The following is a 12528-nucleotide window of genomic DNA, read 5'->3' on the forward strand; positions in this document are numbered from 1 at the left end:
GTTTTTCTTGCTTTGAAAGCTCGTTTGGCAGACAAAGAGTAGACATATTTTCGGGCCTCCAATAATATTCTGTTCATGCAGTGAATCTGCCTGTGCAAAAATTAAACACTCCACGATTTAGCTTGAAGCAGAATGAGGCCAAATTAAATATTCTCTCTCTGTCTGACATATGATGCCGTGGGACATTCCAATCAATATTTGTCGCCCTTAATTCTCTCTCGAGTCCATAAATGAGACAACTTACACTGAAATATTGGATGTTAGCAACAAGTCAAAGTTAAAGCACTTGAAATTGCTGAGGAGTCTCTGACTGCTTTAATGTGTATAGTTTATCTAAAAAGTTCTAACCGAGCAATAGCAACATGTTTGTTTGCAGAGACGTCAATTGGCATTATCTGTACTTTTTCCTATTTCAAGACTGTGCTGTGATACAGGGTCCCATTGAGGGACACTTTGTTGGGATTCAGGATTGTTGAGCCCAAGAATAACAGCAGGGATTAGATGCTCCGTGTTTATGTGCTTGTCACAGGGCACTGACCATCCTGATTAAAAATGTGTGGAGATGCAATCAAAGAAAACAAATCTAAGAGCCACTGAAAGGACATCGGAATCCACTTCATAGCCATCAATCGACTCTTGTTGCATTTAGGAAACAGAAATAGAGGTGCAGCTTTCCACACACAGTGATCAATCAATCGCTGAAGCAGCCCTTTGTTGGTGTCACTGGAACCCAAATAAAGCGCACAAAATCCATCAGCCATGTGGTTTGTCTCAATCAATAGGGAGTTGTGTTAAGCAGTTCTCAGGATAAATGAATTGCTTCATCATCAAACGGTGCACATGTCCTTCGCTGATGGCAGCTGTCCATCATCACTGAGCTGCAGTGTGTATGGAAATCAGTCAGTGGCAGAAGTGTGAGAATATTTTAATTATGCAGGGACAAAGGCAGTCTCTTCATCGCTTGAAACTGACACAAATTGCAGAGATTGCAACAACCTGCAATCAACAATTTCCATTTAAAAAAGCTTTAAAGAGGCCCTATTATGCTTCTTTGGGTTTTCCATTTCCTATACAGTGTAGTGTATTATATAGGTTTTGTGCATGTAAATGGTCTACAGAGGCTAAAATCCCAAAGGTCCTCCCAGAGGGAACCCAATCAGAGCAGACTGGGCTCTGGTTTCAGACAGAGGGTGAAAAGAGATGCTGCAGCACAGGCTGTATGAGAAAAACAAAGACCATTTTGAACATGTAAACATGTCACGGTAGAGGCTCAACATACAATAATGAAACCTGAAAATGGGCATCATAGGGCCCCTTTAATCATAATAAATGACCTGCTAATGCAAGAGCTAGAGATTCTAAAAATCAATGTTTATCTTGACTAAATGTGATTCCTGTCCCATTGTTAGAACTGTGACAAAACAAAGGGGGAGGGATCAGGCTTCTGTGATTCTCTTATTTTCCATAAGTTCTAATTATAACGTTGGGATTCCTCCTGACAGCCAAGTTCATTTTTGACATTGTGCTAGCCGGATCTGTGGGTGTCGCCTTCCCCCTCTCTGCAAGAGGATCAGACATATGTTTTGCATTCAGGGAACTGCTGGGTACTGTCGGAGCAAACAGTGTGATAATTGCAAGATTTTGTCAAATATCGAGACGCACCACAGAGAGGTTGGCATTTCTAAACCTTGTATCCTTTTTGTGAAGGAGAAAAAGAAAGAAGTGCGTTAGAATAATCTTGATAGAAACAACGCGGTTGAAATGTCAGCGGCAATTAGCCAACGCCGTGGTTGGTGAGGAGAGAGGTTACCTGCTGTTCAATAGATTTCAGTCGGTGCTTGGCTTTTGTTCTTGTTGTCTTTTCTTAGATCAGCAACACATACACAGGACGAGGAAGAGCATGAAGGAAGAAATTATGATTGTCTGAACTGAACTTCATGTCGCTGTAGGTTTCATAGTTAAAGCCCCTGTCTTTCAAAAAGCTCAGCATGTGTGGAAAGGTATTTTTTCCAAAAATAATGAGCTTATAGTCCACAAAAAGCTTTATAATGAGTCTGGCATATATGAAAAAGCATAAGTCTGCACTCATACACTTGGCACAAAAAGGTTTAAATTAGATTTAACCTGAAGTGATTCAAGAGGATAAAAAGTCTGCCAGGCGTTTCTTGGACAGAGCTTTCCCGATCACCCCGCCCCCGAAGCACACGAACAGCTTTTCGGTGCGTCTAAGGGCAGCCGTGATATAGTGGTACAGTGCATAGACATGTGGTACAGTGGGACGCTGCAAAACTGGAGTGAAAAGCCCCGTTTCAGCGTCCTGTCCATCCACCTTGTTAGCACACAGCTGAGTTTCCATTCCCCAGAACATTGTGTTAATGGACAAGCACTCAGCTGTGGGGCCGCAGCTAAGAAGCTGTGATACTCTCTGGTGACCCGTTCCGCCGCAAAACTCCCCGCGAAGGGAAGATTTGCCCATGGAGGGTCGACACAGAAAGGGCCGACTATTTACTGAGGACCCTGAACGCACCGCGCGGCTCGCCCTCGGGGGAGGTGGGCCGCACGCGCCGTCACAATGCCGTCTCTTTGAAACGGACATTATGGGGAAAAGTGGAATTGTGGAAAGAGATTACTCTTACTCTGGGATAAATGCAATCGTTTTTACTGAATGCATTTCTCCCCACACACACACACCACTCTAGAACTAGAGTTTATAGAAGTAAACCACCGTTCTCCTGTGGAGGTCCCTGAACGCCCCGCGGCCACTCTCACGAAGGCCGCGCGCCCACGTATTAATGCTGTATTTCCCATTCAACGGTGAAATGCATTAATCGGAGCTATTATACCAGGTAAGGTGTATTCTCTGACAACAGCACGCCGGCAATAGCGTCTATTGAACCCGCACAGTGCTTGACAGCACTCGGTTTATTCCACTCACACGCCCACCTGCTGTCTCCCTTTACTGGGGTTTACAGCAGGGGACAGTGTTTCTTCCTCTGGGGATGGGCAAGAAGCAGTTCCACTCTGCGATTGCTCCTTATCCCGTGAGCAAGGAGAGCGATCCAAAGAAGAGCCCTTCCGAAAACACGGGGGCTCCCAGGAGATCCACACGTTCCTCTTTGGAAAGCGCCACGCGGCGTGATATCTCAGGGACATCACACGGCGGGATGCGGCGGCGGCCTGTAATGAAGTAGTATCGACCCTATATCATGTGAAGCCACCGAGCACCGGTCCCCAGGGGAACCAGGCCTGGGGCAAGGCCCGTGGACCAAGCTACTTATTCGGCCTTGCGGCCCAATAATCGCTCTGACCTGGTGAGGCGGGGGCATCTCTAGCAATGAGTGAGTAGCCCACACACCCGCCGCCATGATCATCATCCAGGGAGAGTACAGCCCTGCGGCACCGCCGTGGCCATATCCTGCGGGTCTCTAGCAGTGGCGACTCCCTGGAGGTATGATAACTCTTTCTTCTTCAAACGTCTTTGAGTCACTCGTGGAATCACTTCCGCTGCTGAAGAGAAAAGGATGACAGTCAGGAGGCGAGGCCTTCTTTTATACGGTGTGATGCGAGCGCATTCAGGTAGGTCCGTCCAAGGCCGGCCACGTCTATAGAAGTCTCAGTGGGAGAATGCTTGCAGGGTAAGGTAGTACCCATAGAGTCCAGTAGAGGGCGGAGCCTGTGAGAGACATAACTAAATTCAAGTTAGTAATGCAATTGGCTTGATAACTTAATTGTTCTACACCTTGAGTTAAGGATTTCAAGTCCACTCCCACTTAAAGGCCCAGTGAAGTGCATGTTTTTGCACCAAAATGAAATGGCAGTTTCATTCCTTACATATCATTGTGCCTGTTCATGGCTAAAATAATTTGTAATAATTCATAATTAATGAATTAATGAATTATTAATTTTGCCGTCTGAGCCTAACGGAAGTTGCAGACGATAGTGGCTGTGACGTCACAAGATGTACCCAGTTGCGATTGTAAACATGGCGGAGACTCTGGAAAGTGATACTAGTGTGAGAGAAATGATTGATTTGGACAGCTTTTCGGACAGGATAGATGAGGAAAGTGATCAATCTGGTGCACTTTGAGGGCAACATTAAGAGATTTATGGATACAGCTCTCAACACTCATATGAAACATATATTTCAATAATCAAAAAACATTGGAATGATTTCTTAACCTATTTTATACAACTAATAGTACATAGATGGAAATATTTGTTTACATAGATGACCAAACCCACTGAGATAACTTAGGCTACAGTTTACCTCCCTGAGCTGACGTTATCTCTCTCAGTCCCACAGGAGAGCACTCTCCCTCTCCTTATTGTTGAAACAGCTAATCTCCGTTAGCTCCGAGCTAGCACCAGATGCTAACAACAACCCTGTAACTCTGTCAGTCTCTCTTTCTCTCTCTCTCGAATCGACCACTGGCCTTTATTTATCATGATCAATCAAATAATCTACGAAACAATGACCCCAGCCAGGCTCACCTTCATCTTTTGGGAACAGAAACATCGCCACTTCGGCAGACTTGACATTACTACAGCCAGCGGCAATGCATCGTTTCCCCTGTGTTTTTCATCCCTCTTTCTTCACTGTCGCCTCCATTGTCAGGTTTTCTCGATTGGAAATCACTTCCAGTCGACTCCGACACACTTTCCAGGAAAATACTAGCTCAAAAACGTTGAGAAATTCGACTTTGAAAAAGAGAAAAAACGAACGGTGGTGAATGTAAACAGTGCAGCGGCGTCCATCTCGTGACGTCACGCAGTAGATCGCAAGCCACGCCCACGAAGGCGAAGGTCGACTGCAGATTTCCCCGGAAAATTCAAAACTCGTCAAATTTGTTGCTATTCCAACCTTTTTTGATATGGGTTCCAATGGACAATTTTGGTCATTACTATACGTATTAGCATAACAGATCATGCACAGGTGCACACTTCACTGGGCTTTTAACATGCCTGGAAAAGTTCAGACAGTTAATACAAATAGAAATATACAAAGGACATTTTTAAAGTGAGTGTCATCTTTTGTCATTCAAATACAGTAGATAGCCTAGTGTACTAAGCAAATTGCTGTTTGACCAAAATTAGCAGCCTTTGAGCTGTGAATAGTTCTGTGAGAGGGTACAAAGTAGTAGAGGCTACTGTGAGAGTAAAATACTTTGGTTACTATTGTGACATAACTTTTTATTATAAAAAAAATCTTGGTGAAGCAGATCAAGGACATGCTTCTTGAGGTAGGATCGTTATTTAGAGTTGTCATTGAAATGCAAGTTGTTGGCACCCATTCAGAATATATTAATTTAGGTAATTTCTCTTTTGTTCCTTTTTCAAAAATAGCACAATACAATTGAAGTACACAGAGAACTATAGCCATCCACTGCCTGGTCGTGTACCTTGGAGAAAAGGAAGAGGACCTTTTCAAGGAGCTTAGCGACGTAATTAAAAATCATGAAATAAAATAAAATCCATGGGCACAGTGTAAAAAAACCCAGGACAAAAGCACTGCTCTCTGTCAGTTACATTTTGAAGCATATTGCACTCTTGGCCACACCCCAATCAATAATATCTTAGCAACGTTCAGCATGGATAGGTGTTGACAGCAATGGCATGGGAAAAGGATTGTGTAAAAACTCCTGAACAACAACAAAAAGCCGGCGTTTTATCCAGTTTGAACGATGGAGAAACTTAGCAAGCAGCAGTGGTCCACTGAAGAGACCAGCTACCTACTGGGAATCTGGTCTTCCGAAGAGGTACAGAGGAAGCTGGAGCACAATCGGCCATTCTTGTTGTTGTCCGTGTCAGCTGTGAGGGGTTTCCGCGCGGTTTGTCTTTATGAAGCAGGCACGCAAACGATGACGCAATGACGCAGCACCAGTCAGACTCTGGGCAGTGTGAAAAGAGCCAGAGCTAAACCGAAGAACCGGTTCTGAACCTGAAAAGCTCTAGCACTGAGCTTGAACCGGAGTTGCGTTGGTGTGAATGAGGTATGTGTGTCTTCAGGACCACATTGCCATGATGACACACACATGCAGACTCAATAGGTGAAAACAATACCAGCGTTGCTTTAGCAGCTGGTAACAGGGGCGGACTGGCCATCTGTAGAATCTGGAGAACCACAGAACGGCCGTTGACGGCCGGCCGACCCTTTAAACATTTTTTGTTTAACGTCATCCTTTAAGTTGCAGTTGTGTGGTTCTTATCTGTCAAATAATCACACACGAAGAAGAAAAAAGACCGGCCACACGAAGAGAAGGGATTAGACGCCACGGCAGACAGGGAGAATGAAAAAACATGGATAAAAATCAAAGAAAACGAAAAGAAAAAGGGTGGGGCAGAGAAAGCAAGAGAAAAAAAGGTGAAGTCACTCGCAGGTGAAGCATATAAATGTCGCAAATTGACAGACCTTTTTGGCAGCAGCGCTGCTACAAGCACTATCAGCAGCAGCTTAGAACAAGTGCAAGATGATGAAGAGAATGATGAAGGTGCGAGTGCAAATATACAGCCAGCTTCCTGCGTTCATGATGAGGGACAGAGTTTTTTAGGATTATGTTTTAAACAGGACCCAGGCGCAGGCAATGACTGAAGATGTTTAAATGGTTTATTGTTTCGGAGACTCAGGCAGGTTTGGTGATTATGGAGGTCCGGAGTGGAGGTAGGCAGTGAGAGGCTGGACTGATTACAAGGCAGGCAGGTAGGATGCAGGAAGAAGCAGGCAGGTTGGCTGGAAGCTCTGGTGGATGATGGCCGAGGGATTGCACTGGAAACACAAGAGAAACTAGTTACAAAGAGTACGGAATTACACGCAGACAGGATAACTGAATGGGCAGCCAGGAGGATGTAATACCACTGGTGTAGAAAACAATCTGGCGGTGAGTTGCTGGGAGACTGGAGTAGATAAGCTGTTTCCTGATTAGATGATGAGGGACAGCTGAGTCGGACGGCCAGGTGAGAGCAATCAGGCTGCTGCCTGCAAGGGACACCACACCCTCTCCACACACACACACACACACACACACACACACACACACACACACACACACACACACACACACACACACACACACACACACACACACACACACACACACAGGGGAACAAACAGGGACACAGTTTGAACTGTGACAGTACCCCCCCCCCCTCAACGGGAGCCTCCAGGCGAACCACCAGGCTTATCTGGGTGGTCCCTGCGAAAGTCCCGAATGAGAGAGGGACATAGAATGAGCTTGCGGGACACCCAGCTCCTCTCCTCAGGACCATAACCCTCCCAATCAACCAGATACTGGTACCCACGGCCCCGGCGGCGAATGTCCAACAGCCGTCGGACCGTGTAGGCCGGGTGGTCATCAATAACAAGGGTGGGTGGAGGGGAGATGGCTGGAGGGCACAAAGGGCTGGACAACACTGGTTTCAACTGGGACACATGAAAGGTTGGGTGAATTCTCATGGAGGGAGGCAGCTTGAGTCTAACAGGAGATGGATTGATTATGCGCTCGATCACATAGGGGCCAATGAAGCGTGGTTTCAACTTCTTAGACTCAGCTTGTAAAGAAATATTCTTTGAAGAAAGCCGAACTTTCTGACCTGGTTGGAACTGGGGAGCTGCGGTCCGGTAGCGGTTTGCAATATGCCGATTGCGTTCATCGGAGCGGAGAAGGGCAGAGCGGGCATCCTTCCAAATCCTACGACAACGACGGAGATGGGCTTGGACAGAGGGAACTGCGATCTCATCCTCTTGGGCTGGGAACAAAGGGGGTTGATGTCCAAGAGAACATTCAAATGGGGACATACCGGTAGCAGCAGTAGACAGTGAGTTATGAGCGTATTCAATCCAGGGCAGATGTAAGCTCCAGGAGGTGGGATTCCGGGAGGTGACACAGCGAAGTGCAGCTCCAAGGTCCTGATTGGCTCTTTCGGCCTGCCCGTTAGTCTGAGGATGATAGCCTGAGGAGAGACTGACAGATGCTCCAAGTGCTCGACAGAATGCTTTCCATACCTGAGATATGAACTGTGGCCCTCTGTCGGAAACAATGTCTGTTGGAATGCCATGGAGCCGGACCACATGATTGACTAAGAGGTCAGCAGTTCCAGAGGCTGTGGGGAGTTTAGGAAGAGGCACAAAATGAACCGCTTTGGAAAAGCGATCGACAATAGTGAGAATGGTCGAGTTACCCTGTGAAACCGGGAGGCCGGTAACAAAATCTAGGCCGATGTGACTCCAGGGACGACTAGGGACTGGGAGAGGCTGGAGTAGACCGATAGGAGCCTGGTGTGAAGACTTGCTACGGGCGCAAATAGTGCAGGCCAGCACAAAGGCTCGAGAGTCCGCTTCCATAGAAGGCCACCAGAAGTGTCGTCTCAGGAGGGATAGGGTCCGACTCACACCCGGGTGGCAGGCAAAGCGGGAAGCATGGGTCCATAGGAGAACCTGTGAGCGGACAGAGTCAGGTACAAACAAACGGTTATCTGGACCATTTCCTGGATCTGGATGGTCTCTCTGTGCCTTCCTCACTGAGTTCTCAATCTCCCATGTTACAGCGCCCACCACTCTGGTAGCGGGGATTATGGTGTCAGGAGCTATGGGATCCTGATCCACTGCAAACTGCCGGGACAATGCGTCAGGTTTAAGGTTTCTAGAACCAGGTCGGTTGGTAAGGGTGAAGTTGAACCTCCCAAAAAACAATGCCTAGCGTGCCTGACGGGAGTTTAGTCGTTTGGCAGTTTGTATGTAGACCAGGTTCCTGTGGTCTGTCCACACAATGAATGGATGTTCAGAGCCTTCCAGCCAGTGCCTCCATTCTTCCAGCGCAAGCTTAACAGCAAGCAGCTCCCTGTTGCCAACATCATAGTTGCGCTCAGGGGTTGTCAGTCATCGGGAAACAAAAAGCACAAGGGTGAAGCTTTTGGTCGGAGACTGAGCGTTGTGATAGAACCGCCCCCACACCGGTGTTGGATGCATCAACCTCAACAATAAACTGAAGAGATGAGTCAGGGTTCATAAGAATAGGAGCCGAGGTGAAACGTCTCTTCAGCTCAGAGAAGGCAGCCTCAGCCTGAGTAGTCCACGAGAAGGGGATTGCTGGGGAGGTGAGTTGGTTGAGAGGACCGGCAACACGACTGTAGTCTCTGATGAACCGGCGATAGAAATTTGCAAAGCCCAAGAAACGTTGGAGCTGCTTCCTGGTGGAAGGCTTGGACCATTGTGCCACTGCTTGTACCTTCTCTGGGTCTGTTCTCAGCTGACCTTGCTCAATGATGTAGCCCAGGAAATCCACTGAATCCACATGAAATTTACATTTCTCTACTTTGACAAACAGCTTGTTCTCGAGGACCCTTTGTAGAACCTGCTGCACATGTTGGGTGTGTTCTTCCATGGTCTGTGAGAATATCAAGATATCATCAAGATACACAAATACTGAACGGTTCAGGAAGTCACGGAGGACATCGTTCACAAGAGCCTGGAAGACAGCTGGGGCATTGGTGAGTCCAAAGGGCATCACTAGATACTCGAAATGGCCTAGTGGGGTGTTGAACGCCGTCTTTCACTCGTCTCCTTGACGTATGCGGACCAGGTGGTAAGCATTCCTGAGGTCGAGTTTCGAGAAAATTGTGGCCTTCTGTAGGGGTTCGAAGGCTGAATTGATGAGGGGCAGTGGATACTTGTTCTTGATGGTGATGTTGTTAAGGCCCCGGTAGTCAATGCAGGGGCGTAGGGAGCGGTCCTTCTTGGATACAAAGAAGAAGCCTGCTCCGACGGGAGAAGAAGAGGGTCTTATGATGCCAGCAGCCAATGAGTCTTTGATGTATGTCTCCATGGCCTCACGCTCAGTTCGGGACAAGTTAAACAGGCGACTGGATGGGAGAGATGCCCCAGGAAGAAGATCTATTGTGCAGTCGTAAGGGCGATGAGGGGGCAGAAAAAGAGCTCGCTGCTTGCTGAAAACCTCTCCCAGGCGATGATAAACCGGAGGGACAGCGGACAAGTTGAGTGGCTCCTGCTGAACTGGAGGAATACCGACATCTGCTGGGGGAATTGCAGACCGCATGCATGAAGAGTGACAAAAGGAACTCCAACTCCTTACTTGATTCTCCGACCAGTCCATGTGGGGGTTGTGCAGTCTTAACCATGGCTGGCCCAGAACTAGGGGTGTGTGAGGGGAGGACATGACGTGGAACTGAATCATTTCATGGTGATTACCGGACAGGACGAGATGTAGGGGTTCGGTGACATGGGTAACGTGTGCCAGGAGCTTCCCATTAAGACCTTGAGCATTGAGAGGAGCTGTAAGAGGTTGAGTTGAGATGCCGGCTGAGGCAACCAGTTGGGCATCCAAAAAACTCTCATCAGCCCCAGAGTCCACTAGTGCAGGCAGAGAGAGAGACTGTTGATTTAACAGCAGTGTGGCTTCAAGAGGCTTGCGGGTCTGGGGGGTTGAGGAAGAAACAGCCTTGCTCACCAGTATCCCCACCTTTACTGGCGAGCACCCTCTTTTGGACGCTGGGGGCATGTGTCCACAAGATGACCGGAGTGAGCACAATAGACACAAAGTCCTTCTCTTATTCTCCGGAGACGTTCTTGGGGAGTGAGTCGGGCTCTGCCTAGCTGCATCGGTTCCTCTGAAGACAGGAGAGGAGAAAAGACTTCAGATGGAGCACTAGCACTTGGGAAAGTCTCCGACCTGAATCTTGCGAGAGGAGACGAGACACGGCGAGAGGGGAGTGACCCAGGAGATCGACTGGCTCTTTCCCTACGGCGCTCCCTAAGGCGGTTATCCAGTCTTATGGCTAGGGAGACCAACTCATCCAAGTTACCTGATTCGTCCCTGACTGCTAACTCATCTTTAACAGAATCAGTTAGCCCGGTTTGAAAAACCCCTTGAAGCGCTGTGTCATTCCACCCCGCCTCTGCAGCTAAGGTCCTAAATTCCACTGAGTATTTGGCTACACTACGGGAGCCCTGTCGCAGTGAGAGGAGGCGTTTAGTAGCGTCCCTACCGCTGACGGGGTGGTGGAAAACTTTCTTCATTTCTTCTGTAAACTCTGGATAAGAATAACAAAGGTTGGACTGACTCTCCCATACAGCTGATGCCCAGGCTTGGGTGCTACCTGTAAGTAAACCTATCATATAACAAATCTTAGCTCTGTCATTAGCATAAGTAGATGGCTGCTGCTCAAACACAAGAGAACACTGCATTAAGAAAGATTTACATGTCCCTCAGGCACCTGCGTACCGCTCTGGAGTGGGAATGTTTGGCTCACGTGAAGGGAGAGCGGGCTGGGCTGGAACCTGTGCTAACTCTTGTGGGGGAGCTGGATCCTCCGGAGCAGGCGGAACAAGATGAGTTGAAACCAGGTTGAGGTGATGTCCCATCTGTGCTACATTGGCGGCTAGTGATGCGAGGTTATCCATAACCTCTCTGAGCATCTGGTCATGCCGGCCCACGAGGACGCCTTGGTTGGAGAGAGCCTCACGAATTGGGTCCGGGCCTGCTGGGTCCATGGTGGCCAGATTGTTCTGTTAGGATTATGTTTTAAACAGGACCCAGGCGCAGGCAATGACTGAAGATGTTTAAATGGTTTATTGTTTCGGAGACTCAGGCAGGTTTGGTGATTATGGAGGTCCGGAGTGGAGGTAGGCAGTGAGAGGCTGGACTGATTACAAGGCAGGCAGGTAGGATGCAGGAAGAAGCAGGCAGGTTGGCTGGAAGCTCTGGTGGATGATGGCCGAGGGATTGCACTGGAAACACAAGAGAAACTAGTTACAAAGAGTACGGAATTACACGCAGACAGGATAACTAAATGGGCAGCCAGGAGGATGTAATACCACTGGTGTAGAAAACAATCTGGCGGTGAGTTGCTGGGAGACTGGAGTAGATAAGCTGTTTCCTGATTAGATGATGAGGGACAGCTGAGTCGGACGGCCAGGTGAGAGCAATCAGGCTGATGCCTGCAAGGGACACCACACCCTCTCCACACACACACACACACACACAGGGGAACAAACAGGGACACAGTTTGGACTGTGACAGAGTTGAGCTGGTGGAAGAACCAGCTCATCTGGCACATACAAGTGCAGGGCAAGAGCAAGAGGTGGGTGAGAATGATCCCTTGAACTTAGTGGCATTTTCTCCTGGAGGCCAAGGGAAGCCAGGCTTCCCTTGTTTTTTTGGAATGGAGTTATCATTTTAATAAATAAATAAAAACACTTCGTTTAGTTTCGGTAATTATTCTGCCGGCTCATCTCTCCCCCATTCTCATTGAGTATTTTACAAAGAGTGAAACAGCGCCCCTCCAGATGTTATGGTTAAACAGTAGATTGCACTCTCTGTTGCGAAAGGAGGCTAACCGAAATTGGCTTCCCTTGGTGAAAAAGATCGAGGGATTGACCAATCACATGAGGCTCACGTCATGCCTCACAATCCAATTAAAAAGCATCAACTTCAGTTCGTGTAACATCTGTACTGTAACATCACCGCCCTTAAAAAGTAGCAAGCAACTGAAGCAAGTGCAATTATGGAGGGTGGA

At 47.8% G+C, this 12528-nt stretch overlaps 1 protein-coding gene across 1 annotated transcript; it reads right to left on the bottom strand.

The window, feature by feature from the left end:
* Nucleotides 1-6550: 6550 nt before the first annotated feature.
* LOC307016791 (uncharacterized protein) lies at nucleotides 6551-9314 on the bottom strand. Its single transcript, XM_079646120.1, has 4 exons — nucleotides 8000-9314; nucleotides 7588-7743; nucleotides 6851-7417; nucleotides 6551-6763 (listed from the first exon to the last, which is right to left on the bottom strand). Exons 1-3 carry the CDS (start codon nucleotides 8336-8338, stop codon nucleotides 7145-7147), a joined length of 768 nt encoding a protein of 255 aa, XP_079502246.1. The 5' UTR covers nucleotides 8339-9314; the 3' UTR covers nucleotides 6551-6763; nucleotides 6851-7144.
* Between the last annotated feature and the right edge of the window lie 3214 nt (nucleotides 9315-12528).

Source organism: Notothenia rossii, assembly GCF_949606895.1.
Source record: "Notothenia rossii genome assembly, chromosome: 8".
Lineage (NCBI taxonomy): Eukaryota > Metazoa > Chordata > Actinopteri > Perciformes > Nototheniidae > Notothenia > Notothenia rossii.

Excerpts from the sequence above, each read along its gene's own strand:
- LOC307016791 (XM_079646120.1), bottom strand. The coding sequence starts at position 8,338 with ATGGAAGCGGACTCTCGAGCCTTTGTGCTGGCCTGCACTATTTGCGCC. Across the intron at positions 7,744-7,999 it reads GGCCACAGTTCATATCTCAG|CCCAAGAGGATGAGATCGCA; the intron begins GTATGGAAAGCA and ends CTTTGTTCCCAG. Across the intron at positions 7,418-7,587 it reads AGCTCCCCAGTTCCAACCAG|TTGAAACCAGTGTTGTCCAG; the intron begins GTCAGAAAGTTC and ends CATGTGTCCCAG.